Genomic DNA, 18,763 nt, shown 5'->3' on the forward strand with positions numbered 1-18,763 from the left:
GTGTTTAGATTTTCCTGTTCTACTTAATGTTATGCCTTACATGAAGCGTTATTTTCAGCTTACCAACATAGCACCCGTGACTATATAAAGACACCTCGCAGCTGTCATACTTTCAAAGGTGATCCATTGTAAAATATGAAGTTGGTGTTACATGCGCACATAATGGTGAGATATATTTACAGTTATTTTTGTTTTGTTTTGTTTCCCTGCTAACCACTCTTGAGCCTTTCGCTAAACCCGATTGCTGAAGCCTTGAAATAGGATTGACTCGGGTCTCCGGTCCTAAGAACGCGCTTCTTTAACGCGTCCCTTGACGGCGACTTGAGGTCGTACGCCTGGCCAATCTTGGGCCATCATGTGGATGAACGTCGTGGCGGGGTTCAGGATGTCGCCGTACTCGCTGGTGGCGTAGTCCGACGGGAACGTGTGATGGTAGTTGTGGAAGCCCTCTCCAAACATTGCCATGGCCAGCGCCGGGTTGTCTGTAGGCCTGATGTGGCGATCGTAGGGCCGATAGCCCCAGGTGTGCGCAGCGCTGTTCACCAGCCACGTCATGTGCAGGCTGATCACGTAGCGCAGGATGCCGTTGATGAACATGGCGTTCCAGAAGGATTCGCCGAAGAACGCCATCGGCATGTAGATGGGTATGGCGAAGCAGCACAGGGCCACCATGGGAACGTAATATCTGGATGGCAAGAGAATTTTAACCAATTATGGCCCGTGCCTGTGATGCATCAACGACTCACCAAAAATAACTGCGTACCTGAGACATGCTATGCTAATCAAGCTAGTGTATGCAGGGCATCATTTATTGGGATCAAGGCGGGGTTTCCGGTAAATAGAGGGTCTCCTATGATCTCCAAAGTATTAGCCAAACGTTTCGGTAAAACAACTCCCTGTTTAGGCTTTATGGCTCTGTTAGGGCTGAGAGATGAAAATAAGATGCTGTCTCCTAGCGAAACAACTACCACAAGCTTCCAAAAGATGATTTTTTTTTTCTATTTTAAGTTCATCATACGACTTTCGACTACCTCAGTGATTCGTTTGAGATTTATTTTCTAAATAAATGTCTAATTCGTCCTCACAGAAAACAAAACGTCATACAGAGGTTTACTACCTTGGTCTCGTTTTGAACCTACACCTCGCCAAGCTATATAAATCACTATTCACTTTCGTAGACTGCAGAGAACTATGCGACGCATGATCCTCAGGGTTGTAGACAGGTTGCCATTTCTGACAAGAAATATTGGACTGCGTGAAACCTAATTCATACCACTTCATTATTATGTTGCTGCAAGAGAAGTCAGACCTCGGTCGGTCTCCAGAAAGTTATTTGTCGGCAACAGATCTTTCTCAGCGATAATGTAAATAAAGCCTAGGGTGTCTTTTGTTTCCTACTAACTCTACTCAAAGTCATCCATCAACGTTAATTTCAATGCCAAACTGCACTGTCCGCTGATTTTCCTTGAAACCTTGGAGGAAAAAAAAGGATTGACCTGGCACGCAACCCTTTTTACGCGCATCAGCGCCCACCAGCGAAGTGATGCTGTAACTGGTTGCTTATCGAACTTAATTTGTGGCTCACTTTCTTTGGAAGGCCACCACCGGGTCCTGGAGCACGTCAGAGCAGTCGATGGTCTTTCCCTTGCGCATGACCTCGGGATGCTTTTTGCAGAGCAACCAACCGACGTGCGCGAAAAAGAAGCCACGGTTGATATTGTGTGGGTCAGCGTCCGTGTCCGAGTACTTGTGGTGAAGCCTGTGGTCCCTGGTCCACACGTACAAGTCGTTCTGCAATGTCAGAACAACTACCAACATTACAAGACAAGCTTCTGTTCTATCCACACGGCAAAAAAAAAAAAAAGATTTTCATTTTTATTGAATGACTATAGAGAGTTTTAGAATAAGAGCACCCAACGTTTTTGATCACCAAAGCAGCTCGGGGTGTCGGACAGCGCAAGCGCCGAAGTTCTGCGCAAACGCAGTATGAAGACCCAAGCTGCCTGCGGCACCTGAAGTGTTGGAGCTCCCACTCTAAAAAATGAAATATCTTGTTGCAAAAGAGATCGTGGGGTTCTCTGACGTGTTCATTTTTTGCGCCCCAAAAATATTTTTTGAACGCCCCCTAGGAAGGTTCTGCGTGAAAGACCTATAAGGGGTTCTTTTAAGCTTTTTTTTTTTTTTGATGCGAAAAATTTCTTCATCGCCCAGTTGCCTTTCTAGTGCGCCAGGGGGCGATAGTGCTTGAGGCGAAACCGTTCTTCACAAGCTGAAAGAGGTCTTGGGGCGTCGAAGGACCTTTCAAAAAGGGATTTTCTTGTTAGCTTGTAAAACTTTCTATTATAGGCCAATCAGTGCGCGCCACTCCTGACACAACGAGATGAAAACGCGACGCTTGTAGTCAAAATCGCGAGCTGATTCGCCGACCTAATATTGCCATTCTATGGAAATGACGTAAACTTTGCCGTGTTGCGGTGTCAACTCGGAAATCAGTGGCAACGTGTTTTTGCTTTCTTTCTTCTATAGTAGTCTTTAGTTTTCTATGCTTCTGGGACAATTTGTACCAGTTACCGGAGAAATAAAATTTTTCACTTTATGTGAAAACATTATGGCGTTGGTCATGATTTCAAAGCTGCTGATATGGTACGGCTTTCCACTAAACCATCTCAAAAACTATTTTTTTTTTGCATAGTCACTGCCAACTTCAAAAACGCGGATTGTGACTTGATATGTTTATGTTTCTCGCTTCCTGATTCTTCTTCGTTGTTTTTATCGGCTACAGGGACTAATGAGCGATAATAAGGTGCCCTCACCACTCCCTGTGATTCTTAAGACTACACCGATTCGCTACACCTTCTGGCTAGTGGAACTTCGACGTATTTTTTGCCAGAGCTGTTTGAGCTTGATTGGAAATTTTAAAAGATGATACTTGGTTCAATGGTTTTCACTTCCCACGAGCATGCACAACAACTTTGGTGTACACCCAACATTAGTGAACACCAGGTTCGAGCGATGTCTAGACAAGCACTATTATTGAGGTAATGCAATTTATATAAAGTTAAAGGCATCAAATAGCTTAGCACCCAAATTACTACGTAAAAACACTGACTCTATTGTAATGTTGGTACGCGTTCAACACCGGTTTTATTATGCACTCGAGTTTAAATATGATTACTACATTTTCGAGCACTGCAAACAAAAATAAATTATTTTTTTTTTCTAATTCTGGTAACGTAATGTTCTAGTTGGAATAATAAAAAATGTTTACTAATTATCAAAAAGTTCATGAACCTACTGAGCTATGCTAACTTCAAAGATAAAGCATGAAAACGTTTTATGTTGGAAAGAAAACACATAATGGGGTTTTAAAAATAGCGACCTGGCTACGCAATCGAGTGAGACAACCACTATTGCAGCACGCCGTCACCAAAGAAGCTTGGTAGGAAAATATCAGTGGATTAGCTAACCATTGACTGAAAATATTCCCGCGTGGGCTGATACTAAATGCAGTAAAGACTACGTACGAACACCGGCTTCGTCAAAGGACGATTACTCGAGCCGGGGGACACGCGCACGTGTACATCTACTCCGTTTCGCAACTCCTGTGTAGCAAGGTTCTAGAGAAGGGAGGGATCATGTTTCTTGTTGTTTCTGGCGTTGGGGTACCGCATCGCGCGTCGCATGCTCGTCCACAAAACAGACACTAACGAACTCGCCACGTGGGCATCATAACTATCATTTTCGCGCTGAAACGTACTCCGTTAGGACAAGCCCAATTAATGCGCGGCCTGGGCGTTGTATGTTTTAGGGCTATTGTCCAGCCTGTCACAGCCCGGCCGTGGGCAGGCACCGCAAGTAGTAGAAAAAGAACGCACGATACCAACGCAGAGAAGAAAAAAAAAGGAATAAAAAAAGGTCGGCACTCATCAGGGTCATAGTCATTACTTTGGTTGGCATCACAGTTGCCTCCGGATACGTGTTAGGCAGGTCACTTTATTTGTCGTTAGACACGCGTAGTTTCTTTTCTGAGTGTTCCGCGATTCAGCATTATTTTCCTGCCTTCCAACATAGGTCATAATAGGCAGAGTTCTGTTGAATGACACACATCTTCAAGCTGTAACGAGTTTTATCCGAGTGCCTATAAAAATGTACTTTCATTCACCTTTTATTCGGAGAGAACTTTAGTGGAATATTGTTCACTCACAGAAGTATAATTTTAGAAAAGACGGGTAAAAGCGAAGGGTATCTGCTTGGGTTAGTTGGTGATCCATGTTTCTGAGGGTAAAAGTGCTAAAAACAATGGACAAGTAAAAGAAACGAACAACACAGAGCTCTGTGTTGTTCGGTTCTTTTACTTGTCCCTTGTTTTTAGCGCTTTTACCCTGAGAAATGCGGGTCAAAGACATACTGCATACTTACATCTAATCTATATTTCTTCCTCTAATCTTTTTTTTTTCTTATAGTAACTGACAAGGTGAGAACGGCGGAGAGGATCTTCGGTTGCCCGCCCCCAGCGGGAGCTTTGTACTTTCAAAAGAGCTTCGGCGTTTCGTTTACCTCGAGCGCGCTCGCGCAACTGACTCGCTACTCAAGCATAGCCTCCTTTATACTGACAAAGCCTGGCAGATCGCCACGAGAAGCGGCCGCCCGAAATGGAAAAGGTGGAGCGGATGACAACGGATCAGAAGGGAGCCACGTGACTGGCGCCCTGCTGCGGCGAGACGTCGAAACACACTTGTCCCGAGCGAACAAATGTGTTTCGGGTCTTCGCCGCTGCAAAAGCTGAGCGCTGACATCCAGGGTCCCCGAGAAATGGCTCTTTGATGCTCTGTGCTACAAGATACTTCAAATCTGCCACCGTGCACTCTATGGCTCCGTCGTCGAACTGCCAGCCTTTGTGAGTATAGAGGAGGACTATGGCTGAAGGCATAAAGTGCGTGCTTGAGACCAGGAGTTCTAAAGACAGGCCATCCCACTCTTACAGTGTAAATAGCAGATAATAGGGCGTGGCTTTGAGCGAACTTTTTTTTTGTGTTGCTGCATAATGAAATATATGTGGTATGGTGTTTTTTGTGTGTGTGTGTTTTTTTTGTAATTTTCCATTCCATTCCAGTTAAACAAGACAACGCGCTTATCATTTGGAATTAACAAACAGCAGGCTCTGTGAACTTTGGTGGCATAATACGTTGTAATATGCATTTACGCCCATTTGCACGCTCGTGCCATTGGGCGTAAATGCAGGTCTTAGGACACAGCCTGGACGATGTCGGCATTAGCTTCCAAGTCGCTATAGCGGAAAGCGAGTCAACCTCTGTGCGCACATTGGTTACGTCAGGCTGTAATAAATAGTCGCAATAACAACCATTTGCAGTTATTTTTCGCGTTTCGTTGATAGTGTAGTTTTGTTATATTTCGTGCTTTCTCAGGTTTGACGTCATAGGAGGATATTATGACTATCACTTGTTTTACCGCACGTCTCTATCATGGAAGAAAAGGGTTTGTAAGCGGCGTCGTTGTTGTTTACGAGTTTTATGGCACAAAAGCAGCGATGCCCATAAAACATAAACCTTGCTGCGCCTAGTCTTGGGAGGAATGCACCAGGAAATAGTAAAAAAAAGTAATCATTGTTTGTTAAAAAAAAACTTACAAAAAAAAGGATACAAAAAAAATACTAGAGTTGCTTATACATAGGATTACGTGTTTTCGAATATAATGGTCTGAACATCGAAGGCTGTCTTTCAGAATATTTTTTTTTAACTGCGAATTGGACGTTTCTTAAAGGATACTTCCGTTGAATTACCAATTCTCAGGAACGTGGCGTATATACCGGTACTACAGGGTGATTGAAGGAGAGGCCAGGCTCTTTAAAATCGACCACAAAATTCGGTTTCTTAACCTATCGTGCTACGACTTTGTGCAGCGTTGCCCACAGATGGTACTTTTTTTTTTTTTTGTAAAATTTGCAAAGAGCGAGCTTACCTGAGGAAAAAGTAAAGAAAGAAAAAGGCTTAGCTCCTATGGAAACGCAGCGAAGCCACCGGTCTTCAAACAGCGCGGCGCCGTTTCGCACGGGAGATAAGAGCCGCCAACGAACGAGCCGCCAACGAACGAGCCGTTCGTTGGCGAACTGCCGCCAACGAACGAGCATACGACGCCGAGAACCAGCGTCTTTAGCAGACAGGAACTGCAGTTCCTTGTTGTCACCGCGCCTGTTTTTGTTTCCGCGACTGTCGCCGCCTGCGGAACGCGCGCCGCTTTTGAGTCGAAAAGCTCGTCTGCTAAAGACGCCGGCTCTCGGCGCCGTATGCTCGTTCGTTGGCAGCTATCGTAGCGCCATGTCTTGTCTCCTGTGCGAAACGGCGCCGTGTTGTTTGAAGACCGGTGGCGTCGCTGAGTTTCCATAGGAGCTAAGCCTTTTTCTTTCTTTACTTTTTCCTTAGGTAAGTTCGCTCTTTACAAATTTCACAAAAAAAGAATGCACCATCCGTGGGCAACGCTGCACAAAGTCGTAGCGGGATAGGTTAAGAAACCGAATTTTGCGGTCGATTTAAAGATCCTGGCCTCTCGTTGAATCACCTTGTAGATTTTGTGACATATTCCTAAATCTCAAGAACTCAAGAATAACCGAATATACACCATCTTCGCAAATAAAATAAACAAGAAGATTTGTTTTTATCACCGCGAGCAATATTTGCGAGAAATAAGCCGAATATGACATCGGTTGTCATCAAAACACCGCCAATTGTATTTCTCGTGATGTCTGCCGGTTCATATATTTACGCTTGACTGACGATGTTACGATCGCTCTTACCTGTTTATGTCGAGAGAGGACGCTGGCGCCGTTTATGCGGAGAGCGAGCTCGTCTGCTTCTTTTGCAGTAGTTGCGGTGACGTCAGAACAACACCAAGGTCTGATTGGCTCTGATTAAAGGATTGTGGGTAGAGCTGAAAGCAAGCTGCCTTGAGGTTTACCCACAATCCTTCAATCAAAGCCAATCAGAGCTCGGCGTTCTGACGTCACCACAACTCGTGCAAAAGAACCAGACGAAATTGCGCTCTGCATTCGGTAGGTACGGAACACTTCCGATCTACGTATAATTTCCCCCTTTTTTTTACGCCTTATTTTTTTTTTTAGCCTATGCTATAGGTAAAATTTTGATAGTGCTATGAGCGTCTATTTGTCGTAGATAGTGCTTAGATTTAATATTCCAAACACTGCGAAAGTTTTAAGTTTTGTTATCCGCTGATTGGGAGAGTTCCTAGTCTACCGATAGATGGCGCCAGGGTGCCGGTGTGTTTTCCCGTCGTGCGACAACGTCATGTGTCACATAAGGAGTGGCATAAGGCTGCAAGGCACTCGGTCATACTCAAAAGAAAATGATTGAGTTAGGCCTCAGACATCCTAAAAGTCGCAGGCGAAGCTGCGACTTTTAGGATGTCTGAGGCCTAACTCTCAGACATCTCTCAGGCTAGCACAATCGGACTCCTTATTTTCCGGGCTATAGTCCGCGGACTATACATGTTTAAAAGTTTAAATTTAGGCTGCGCGGACTATCTACGCGTACGGACAATACAGGAATTTCGTTTTTAAATATCGTTGATTATGACGAAATGAGACAAATTTTGTGAATGGAAGAGTATGTTATTAATGATATACCTATCTTATAGGATTCTTTGTGAGCTAAGAAAGCGGACATTTGTCAAGGTGTGCCGTCTATCAGAACATTTTCGTGTCGACTTAGCCCCGGGTGCGGACTCAGCACCGGGTGCGGATTATCTAAGCAAAAGCTTTTATTTTTGACCCCAAATTTGCCTCTGCGAACTATATACCGGGTGCGGATTATAGACCGGAAAATACGGTACTCAGTGAATCGGCTTATACGTAGTAACCCAGAAGCACGGCAAGAAAAGCATCCGTTGCTGTCAGCCGATGGTCGCTATAAGCTCTTATTTTAGAATGGAAAGGTGACTGGATTGGGCCTGTCATCGGGGTTTATAGTAAGCTAGCACTCTTTCATTGCTGGTATTGTGAAGTGTTTTTGTATTTTTCTATTCTTTCTTTCTTGATGATCGTCGTTTCGTTTATAGATAAACTCGAAGGAACAAACATTTTATCGGCAAGTTTTCAGTTTTTTTTTTTTTTTTGCATCGTCATTTTAAAATGGGAAATTCGATCTATATTTAATAACATTACCCAAAGGGAAGGGTAACTCAAAAAACGGAACCATTTTTTGCTACAATTCCGATTTAGTGTTTTAGTGTTTTATTATCCTTAAATATTAATATGTAATGAATGAAAAAAATAAGAACCAAATATGATACCAAAATTAGTCAAATTCGCATTTGAAGACCCCCGGTGACCCAGAATGGCACCTATATGAGCAATGTTCGTGTACGTGGTCTTTCAAATTCGGACGTTGCCTGCCATCACAATTCTTTTGAGAAGTAAGCCCGGCCATCTTCTCTCCAACGCAATCTTTTGTATCTTCAATTTCTCAAAACAAAATATAAAAAAATGCGCCGCGAAGTAGTGCCGTTACACATCTACGTTAATATTCGAACGCGTTTTCCGTTTTTTGCAATTTTGAAGCATCTTAACAGTTTACGCACAGGAAGTTTTGTACTTAATATTGTCCTATTACAATCCGATGTGGCATGCATAAGCTTGAGGATATTTAGAATGCAGTTAGTAAGGTTTATTTAGAGTACATAACTTTATATTCGATAAAACATTAAAAATATTTTGTGAGCCCAATTAAATTGCGTTTTGAGGATTTCCTTTTTAAATAAAACAGTTCTGGTACACATTATTTTGTTTCTTGCACCTAGTGGTGTAAAAAAGGTGAGTTTTTTTTATTTTACTAGGCTCTTTTAAGTGTGCTGCCATGCCCCACGTGCGCGCAAGAACATGTCGTTTTTTTCGCACGTGCACTGCATTCAGAACACAAATACACACACAGACACACACGTGCGCGCACACACACACAAGCTATATCAAAGTTAACACCAGATTTATAAAAAATGAGCACTATAAACTTAATATTTTTTTCACTTATCGCAAATATTAAAAAAGAAGAAACGTTTTTCCCGTGGTGCATGTCACTTTAATTATGTATTTGCAGGACTATAGGTCGCACCCCTTGCATGGCGTGCACCTGGCACCTTATCCGCGCATAAAATATTGTTCTCATGCAAAGCATATTTTGAGAAATGTGAGCTTTATTAGCTAACAAAAGAAGCTTGTATCCTACATGAAGCCTCACTGCTATGCTCTGTGATTCACAAAAACCTTCTATGTCTCATTATATTGAACGATTTAGAAAAAACAAATCATTGTATACGCCGCTTCCGTAGATGGTCTGCATGGCGTAAAAATATATATATATATTTTTAGATATGTATAGTGTGCGGACAACAGTCCGGAAAAAAGCGATTGTCCAATCCAAGTACAGTCTTGATGACCGTGTATAGCTCCAGACCGGGTACAGTATAATCTTAAAGGCCCCGTGTAAAACATGATCAAATAAAAAATGTATCTTAACTATGTCTCTAATCACTGGCTCACATGAGCTCCATGTTTCTACAATAATTTAAAAAAGAAAACGAGGCTGACAAGATAATTTTGTTGACCAGAAAAAAGCTTACTTCGATTGTTAGTGTGCATTTACTCGTCCCATACAAATATGTACCCTTCGACTCACCTGAAGAGATAAACAGTTGCAAAGCATGAGGAAGATCCTCAGTGGCAGCTTGGCCTTGTACGCCCTATGGCACCACAACCTATGGGCTCCTGCGGAGGATCCCAGGCCGGACATAGGAAGACCGCCGAGCGCTGCCAAAGAAAAAAATACTCGTGGTTAAACAATATAAAAATAGAATTTCATGACTATTCACAGATGTTCATTGGTGTATGATTCACTTCGAAGTTAAAAATTCAGGGTAGCACCCGAGAAGAATTTGTTGTTATTTCCCCTAACATTTTTTTTTGTAACGCAAAAACACACACATTAAAAAAAACACCGTCAACTACCCATTGCCGAAAGCATCGCTCAGAATCCGGCAGCATGTAGTAGTAAGGTGTCTAAACGTTATTGCTTACGGATAATAAAAGTAGAAGGTTAGAATCGAAAACCCGATTTGGTCTACGAGCGGTCGCCATCAGGTAGCAGAAGCTCTAGCGGGAGAGGACGGAATGCGTACGTTTCCTGCTGCGCTTATCAAATGGCGGCACTGGTGATTGAAGATCAAAAAAGAGTTCTAGCTTTAGAATTTAAGCTGGTAAAAAATCGACCGTAAAACTTACCAATGAAGCAAGAACGGCACCTTGTTTTCTCGAGCAAACCAGGCGCCTATTTCCGCAATCATGTGAAATTTGAATTAAAATGACATATTTGTCCCTCTCTACGGATACGACCTCTTTATTCAGCTGCTATGCCCTGCTTCATTTTGAGCCCGAAGGGCGGCCGGCCCTACGCGCGAGAGTTTTTTGGCGGTTGATAGTAAACGCTCAAAAACAAAGAAGCGCCGTGACGATCTACATTTTGCACTGTCTGATTGACTGCACTGGGTTGCAGCGTTGCCTGCGATGGAATTACGGAAGAGTACAGTGTCCTACAAAATACGTAGGAAATAAAACGAAGTATAATCCCAGACTGGAGGAGAACGGCGAGGCGTGTCTTCCGAACGCCCGTCCTCCAGCACGAGCACCATTGGCCTTCCACCGTGCTTGGACTGCGATGATGCACGAGACGTTGAAGCAGTGTAGAAGGTAAGGAGCATCGCTCTGAAGGCGAGGACATATTAAGGTCCTCTCTGTCGTTCTCCCCCCCGCCACTGACTATACTGATACGTGAATGATAGAAGTCACCGCCGAGGCTTACCGAGGAGGATGCTCCCCCACTTGGCGTAGAAGATGGCGAGGTATATGCCGTAGAGGGAGGCGGCGTGGAGGTAGATGAACACAAACACGTTGCGCCACACTATCTGCCTCTTGAAGGGCACGACAGGTGTCTTCTGGTCTTCTTCATTGTTCTCCACCACTTCATCACCCTCCGTTCTCCTTGACTCTGTCGCCTGAAACAATGCAAGACCGAAAGCGCGCTTGGGATCATAAGCCCTCCGGTAATGGAGGCAAATGAGTTGCAAACTGCAATTTGAACACAAAAGAGGCTGCCATCTTTCCGGTGTATGGCGATCTCACTTTCATTGTTCGCATCAGGAAAAAGAAATAACGCGTCTACGGCCTTTTGTTTCGACCTCGTGTATGTTCAAATTTTCCTTCGTGTCAACTCTGATCAAGGAGCATCGCCAGCTCGGCTTGAATTGCCTCAAATTACCTATTTACTCCCACGTGACAGAACAGCCGGTAAACTCTGGGTGATAATCAACATTTACGGGTGAAGATTTGAAGGCCAGGTTGAAGTAAATCCCGTATCATAAATGCACGTTTGAACGATCCTGACGACGTTTTTTTCCTATTCTCTATATATTTCTGAGGGAAGGTGACCTCTTTGCGTTACGTATCACGTTCTGGTTGCCCAACTTTTGTGACTTGATTGACAAAGAAGCGCTTTCTTCCTTCTGGCATCATTCTAACGTTAACAGTTGAGTATTCGTAAACACTAAAAACTGCTGGGGTTTTTCTTTTTCCTTTAAATTTTTTTTGTTATTTTTTTACGGGATTTTGGTAATTCTTTCCCCCCCCCCCTTTTTTTTCCTCAGCATAAAGAAATTGTCTAAACAGTGACTCTCAGAACAAATATTGTGCATCTACTTCCCGCAATTCATTCTATAGATCCGATCGCTGCACTCTACAGAGGTAACTTAAAAAATGACTAAGCTAAAAATATGTTTAGACTTAAAAAAAAAGAAACAGCCTGCGCTGTCGCATTGAGCTTAACGTTTCACGGAATTACGTCCTGTTCAGTATCCCAGCACAAACTGCTATTTTTTTAAGTTTAAATATTATTTTATTCTCGTCATTCACCAAGATTCCTTCGTACATTGCAGCAATCGGCTCTCTCATAGTGCTTTGTGGGAAAGTGACGCAGTGTACTTTCTTTTTTTTAAGTGTGTACGATGAAACATTTGGGTGCTATACCCCCTGCTGCTGACAATACGAGCTTGAAACAGCCGATTCCGTATTTTTCTCTGCCTGTGGTCCCCACAAGTTTTATTATCTTTCAATGTTGCAAATAGTCCGAAGTAAGGAACTGTAACTTCGCATTCCGTTCCTAGTTCGGTTCCGGGCTTTCTAAGACTGACAGGTACGCCAGAGGCGCACTAAGGACTGTTTAGCTCATACAGACCGCGATAGTACACTGAGTACCCTTTAAAGAACAAAGCCGATTCACAACCGTACTTCTAAAGACATCCGAAAAAAAATTAAAAAAAAAGTCACGCGAAAGCTATGGCGGCAACCTCCAGAACGGAAAGCAAACTTCTTGTGGTCATCTGAGAGCGAGTGGGTAGCTCATCAAAGTCTAAGTAGACGACCGCCTGCGACAGCGGAAACTGTTTAAAAGCGGGCCCCAAAGCACAAAATAGTATTTAAAGAATCTTATAAAAAAAGTGTTAATATTGGCAGTTCCAATGTACCATTGTAATTCTATAGATATTAAAATGCCTTCTATCAAACTTCATTTATTTGAGACGCCGTTAAGAGAAAATATATAAATTTGATTGGACTGAAGGTAGCTCGAGACAAACGACTGAACGCCTGATTGGATCCTGGTTTTTTTCTCTGGGCACAAAAATATTGATTGATATTTAGAATTTTTAAGAACAAATATAAAGTTAAAAATAAAAGAAAAAAAAAAACTACTTACATTTAGCATAGGAAAGCTGTGAATAGCCGTCAATACCCTAGGGAAGACTCTGGCCAATCACATTTTTGCATTATTGACAAAAAAGATTGCCATAGATAATTCTTCTCGTGAAATTCTGGGCACTAACCCTAGGCCTCACATTTGGGGCCTACCAGCGCCGTTTCAAAGAAAAAATAATGAAGTAGACATGTCGCGCAGTGTCTATCTTGACGTGATACCCGTCGCTGGGGTAAAAATTACAACGGACTTCATAAATGCACTATTCTCATGACTGTTTCCCTTTTGGAACGCACCGTTTCAGTGTTGGAATAGGAAATATGCAATCTATTTCCTAAAGCCGGGGTCATACAGCTTGTACATGCTACAAAAGACAATCTCCAAACAGATTCGAACGTAAGACACCAAGACACCACGAGATCAGTGCTTTGAATGCCGCATGGCAAGGAGTTTAAGAAAAAACTTCGCACTTCGATTCCAACCAGGGATATCGTGGCGACTCATGTTTGCAGACTGTCTTTTGTATAACGTATAAGCAGTGTAAACCAGGCTTTAGGAGTCGCCCATTCATTGAGGTCGTGATCACATTTGCGGTGCCGGGGTACTTTCTGCAGAATAAAGTCTAACTATTTATAGGTCGAGTATAGAATAAAGTGCGTCTTTTAAGGAAATGACCCCGGCCATTGTAAAGCTGTCCACAGGTTTTTCTTTCTAGCTTTCAAAATGTGTTTTTGTGTTTTTGTAAATTTACTGTGTCATATTTTTTTTGCCTTTCGCACAACAAGAGCACCCAAGTAGTTCTTAATTTTAATATAATAGAATCTAATTTTTATTAATCTTTGCCTTTTTAGATTATTTACCTTATTTTCTTTACGGCGTCCTGTCGTGCCGATATGAGTGACTTTTATAAGCACTGACATGTGTCAACGAGCCTAACATATTCTAAAAAAGGTAAAGAGAAAATATCGTTTTTTTACTACGGCTGCAAGGTATCCAGATGATTGGTAAGCTGGGAAGCCGAGAAGAAGTGCCTCATAAACGACTGAAAAAGTCAAAACAACGTATGGGAGTATTCTACTATTTTATAAATGTTGGTAACTCTAAACAAAGACACTCACTTGCCGACGCGGTGGTTTTGTGCGTCTTAAGACTCTTCATAAACCAATGTTTCCAAACCTAGTCTCCTCCCCGATCACTTTTCGAAAGCGAACATTGAACAACTTGGCCCATATATCCAGTAGCCCTCTAAAAGAACTACGGCACTTCGGCGACGGCATAGTATCTCCGAGAACACAGCGCAGGCGGCCAAAGATCGCCGGCGTGTGCGAGCAAATAAATCTCTTACCACTGCCATGATGGTAAACTCCTGTAGAGAAGATGCCCAGGAACTGCCGCTGTCTCCAACTGTGAATCCTTCTTTAATCCGTCCTAGGGGCGCTTACCACTAGGTTTTATTTCTTCCATTGTTCTTCCCCCCAATTTCACTCGCCACCCTTTGTTTCCAAAAGTGACGTCTTGAACGTGTCATACGTGCTCACCCCCCCCCCCCCCCCCCCCCCGGCCTAACAGCCGACCTTGCGTCGCGAAGCGAAGTCCACCTCCAAGTAAATTACATGTATTGTTGTGTTCTTTGTCTCTCTGCGCCGGACACAGCTGTGACGTCAGCGTCGTTCAACCCACCCACTTAAAAAATAAAAAAATAACGTATTTCTTATTGTTTTTAAGAAATCAAAACACTAATTGAACAAAGGAAGGGACACTTTACACTGTTGCTTCCCCTCCCTTCTCATCTTGATTTCGATCGCTTTGCAAAACCACATGTCTAATTAGTTGTTTTTTTTAATTTATACAACTCAAATTAGTTGTCTGCTTCTGCTTTTTTTTTTTTTTTTTTAGCAGAAAACAACACATCATGATTCGAGAAGAAACGAAAAGAGGGAATACCCTGATGCATTTCTTTACTCGGTTTTAATTGTCTCCAGTACGGTGTAATTACGGAGGAAACCCCTCGCTATGCTGCCGCGTGTTTCGGACGCACGCAGTTGCATGTCGACAACACCAACGCGTGAGGGTCTCCCGCAACGTTTCGGAAAACTGCTGAGGAAAAATAAACTAGAGAGAGCAGTTCGCTGACTAAAACACGGCGCTTTTCTGGGAACTTCGGCGAAAGCGTTGAATACATTTCGTACAAAAGTTTCCACGCGTCTCTCCGCACAAACTCAAAATGGCTGGCGTTCGCAAAAAGAACAAGAGTGTTACCGTCTTTTCACCAGCGTTGGGTAAAGACTAAAGTACATCTAAGAAGTACTTGAAGTACAAAGTAAATGGGAGGTTATGTACTTAAAGTACAGTAGTAAATCCACCGGGCGTAATGTGCATGAAGTAAGGTACTATAAATACAATGTACTTTCAAAGTAAAGCACAAGTACTTTTTAACACACTCTTTCATGGTGCCCTTTCATCCTGTAATCGGTAATCGGAGATTTTCGGAAATGGCGGCGAACATTGGCTAAACTCAGGTGGCCAGAGTTTTTCTCTCTTTCTCTCGTAATGTACATAAAGTAAGGTACTCTAAATACAATGTACTTTCAAAGTAAAGCACAAGTACTTTTTAACACACTCTTTCATGATGCCCTTCCATCCTGTAATCGGTAATCGGAGATTTTCGGAAATGGCGGCGAACATTGGCTAAACTCAGGTGGCCAGAGTTTTTCTCTCTTTCTCTCGTAATGTACATAAAGTAAGGTACTATAAATACAATGTACTTTCAAAGTAAAGCACAAGTACTTTTTAACACACTCTTTCATGGTGCCCTTCCATCCTGTAATCGGTAATCGGAGATTTTCGGAAATGGCGGCGAACATTGGCTAAACTCAGGTGGCCAGAGTTTTTCTCTCGCTTATTAACTATTTTAAAACAATGCTTATAAGAGACTTATCTGTATCGGTCTTACTGGCGGCGTACACTAACTACAGGGGGCGCTTCTCTAGCTATCATGATCATCATTTGTGACGTCACAGATAGGACAGACCGCGCAGATCTTGTATCCTTCGGCTCCACAGCTCGTTTCATGCGCTGTTCGGGTAACGCGCGGCAAAGCCTGTTTTACGCGGTGTGTTTATTTGGGGAAGTTATATTTGTATACTCCGTTTCACGACAACTTGGCGAACTGTGGAGGCTAGAGCCCCACGACCCATTAAGAGCGTCTGAGCGAGGCAGGTGGCCCGACGTCACGGGAGCATTTGTGTTACCACGCCAAATGCGTGGCGCGAGGCCCGGAGTATGGTGCCTGGAACCAGTCTTGCGTAGTATCGCGGTACTGTATTTTGTTACTTTTTGGTACCTTTTAACTGAAGCTCGATACATTTTTATCTAACTGTAACAATAACTTAATCACTTTTTTGAAACAGTAACTAAAGAGTATCTTCAAAGATACAGGCACTTTTCGCGAAAAAAACAAACACCTTATTTTTAATCACTCGAGCGGGTTTGACCATGTGTGGGGGTTGGGCCGCACATTAGACGCGACAAAATAAAACAAAGAACTCAAAACGTTTCTCGTCGGAGCAAAGTGCCGGCGCAGGGGACAGACGTTTTTCTACTTCTGTTCTTCGTGTTTCATCGCGCGGAAAAGTGCATTTAGAATTTGCTTCGTTTCAACTTTTTTTTGTGTGCCTGGCTCTCTGCCCGTCTTCACCCTTTCCGGCCTCATCGAACACTGCCGGTTCTTCAGCCAAGCGACAAAGCCACCTTGCGGAAATGTGCAACAGTTAGATACCTAAAGGTTTTGTTTTTGCTCCGACGTTGAGCGCAGAGAACGCAGAGTAGTGCAGAACGCGCGCGTTTCATTGTCCGGCGAGCAAGAACTCGATATCTGCGACCAGTCAGTACCTGTGCGCGCTGCACTACGCCGGGCTATACATAGCTTTAACATGAACTGTTTAATGCCGAACGAGAGCCTCCGTCGTCTGTGTCGCAGCAGTCGCGGCGATGTCGTTCTTTGCGGAAACGAGACCGGGGACACAGACGATGCTTCTACTGGTCGCTTTGCCTTTTCTCAGGGGCCGTGAGCTCGTGATCCACGGTCGAGTCTTTTGTTCTGCGTTGCACAGAAGAAATTAAAAAGAAAAGCTGGACGCCTTCCGAGACGACCTTGTGTTGCTTTTGTTCACTCCTTTCTTTATCTTGTTTGATACTAACGGCCTTTTCCACTTTATTCAGTTCCAAACGGTGTAGCTTTTTGCTCCCCTCCCTAATATGTGGAGTGGGCATGTGGAACAGCCAGTCATACAGTCAGCTAACGCTTTCTGCTTTTTCTTCGTACAGTTCACGGCGATGTTTCGCGGCTTTCCGGCCCTAACAAGCCCGGGGTGTGCCTTGGAGGGAACGCGCTTGCCGAAAGTTTCCGTGCTGCCACAACCAGACATCGACTCCTCCTGGACACCTTGGTTTTCTGCTGCACTTCCAGTCGTCGCGTCGCCTCAGTACAGCAGTCCAACGGCATCAACATTGACATCGTCACCGGATTTAAACTGCCGGCACGCCCCTCGGCCCTTCAGTGGGCTTATGGAACAGCCAGTCATGCAGTCAGCTAACGCTTTCTGCTTTTTCTTCGTACATGTTGGTCCGTTTCCCTCTTTGAATTGTAAAAAGTCCAACAAACTCTGTCTACTGGTGTTCCCATGCCCACAAGTGCTGTTTTTATGTTCTTGCGAATGTATTTCGGGTCTGAAGCTTCTCCTGTCTGGTGATATTGAACTTAATCCTGGCCCAGATAAGAAAGAAGTTCAGAAAAAAGAGATTAGTGAGATGCTTGTTTTACTGAGAGGCTCAAACGCTCGTCAGGCAAATTTTGAAGCTGGACAGACCCGAATCATGGAGGATATTCAAGCTATTAAGACTGGGCAGGAGTCAATTGTAGTAATGGTGACCGATATTCAAGGGAGGCTTAGTACTGTGGAAGAAAAAATAGCCAGTTTGGACATTTTGGAGCGTGAGTTGACAGGTGAAAGAAACTGTAACCTTCCTGTCACGCGAGAACGCCAGCCTGCGGTCACGTCTTGATGAATTTGAGGACAGGTCTCGAAGAGATAATCTAATATTTTACGGTGTTCCCGACTCAAACTCTGAGACCTGGGCTGTATCTGAAAGCAAAGTGCGTGACGTCATTGCAAACGAAATGAAAATCATCGTTCCCCCTGAGGGTATCATTCGTGCACATAGACTCGGTCGTGTTTTTAACCCCAGTAAATGTCGGCCAGTTTTAGTGAAATTTTCATTATTGAAAACGAAAGACCATGTTTTTTTCTCGAGAGGCAAACTGCGCGGTAGTGCCACTTCCGTCGCAGAGGATTTTTCCCCTGCCACTCGTCTTGCTAGAAGAAAGCCTGCTCGAATTCGCTAAGGCTCATACACAGTCTTTTAGTCTACGCTACAACAAAGTGTTTTTTGACAACAAATGTCTTTCTTACTGCGCGGCCAGTGATGCCGTTTGTGAAGTCCGCGATTATATCACCGCCGAGTACAAATTCCATTCCTGTAAATGCTGACCCTGTGGTTGGTTTGTCAACGTCGTCACAATAACATAACCTGATACGGAACAACTCTAGTCCTTATCTTTCAGTGCTTTTCACCAACATTCGAAGTGTTCTTCGCAATCGTGATGACTTGTCTTCTGCCATCGATTCTTCACTCGCCGACATTGTTGTACTCACTGAAACTTGGCTATCTAGTGTTGTTCGTGACAGCGAAATTTTTTGTTGCGAGAAACGTTTCTCTTTTTATCGATGCGATAGGCTATCTAGGCGTGGTGTTGATGTCATAATCGCGGTAAATGATAGCATTGAGTCATGTCTTGTCAACATTGTTACATCTCTTGAGTTTATTGGCGTGCGCTTGCGTTTTAACCATAAGCAGGTTATTTTGTGCTCGTGCTACCG

The 18,763-nt window shown here is 43.5% G+C and overlaps 1 protein-coding gene across 1 annotated transcript; it reads right to left on the bottom strand.

Moving 5' to 3' along the window:
• Positions 1-209: 209 nt before the first annotated feature.
• Positions 210-18,556, bottom strand: LOC8036646 (acyl-CoA Delta-9 desaturase; the record flags this gene model as incomplete). The annotated part of the gene is given in 6 exon segments (XM_042292697.1): positions 210-347; positions 349-685; positions 1,586-1,791; positions 9,702-9,832; positions 10,881-10,983; positions 18,539-18,556. Coding segments are annotated over 6 exon segments (933 nt in total), but the record flags the coding sequence as incomplete, so codon positions are not given.
• Positions 18,557-18,763: the final 207 nt, after the last annotated feature.

Source organism: Ixodes scapularis, unplaced genomic scaffold, assembly GCF_016920785.2.
Source record: "Ixodes scapularis isolate PalLabHiFi unplaced genomic scaffold, ASM1692078v2 PGA_scaffold3__209_contigs__length_174095766, whole genome shotgun sequence".
Classification (NCBI taxonomy): Eukaryota; Metazoa; Arthropoda; class Arachnida; order Ixodida; family Ixodidae; genus Ixodes; species Ixodes scapularis.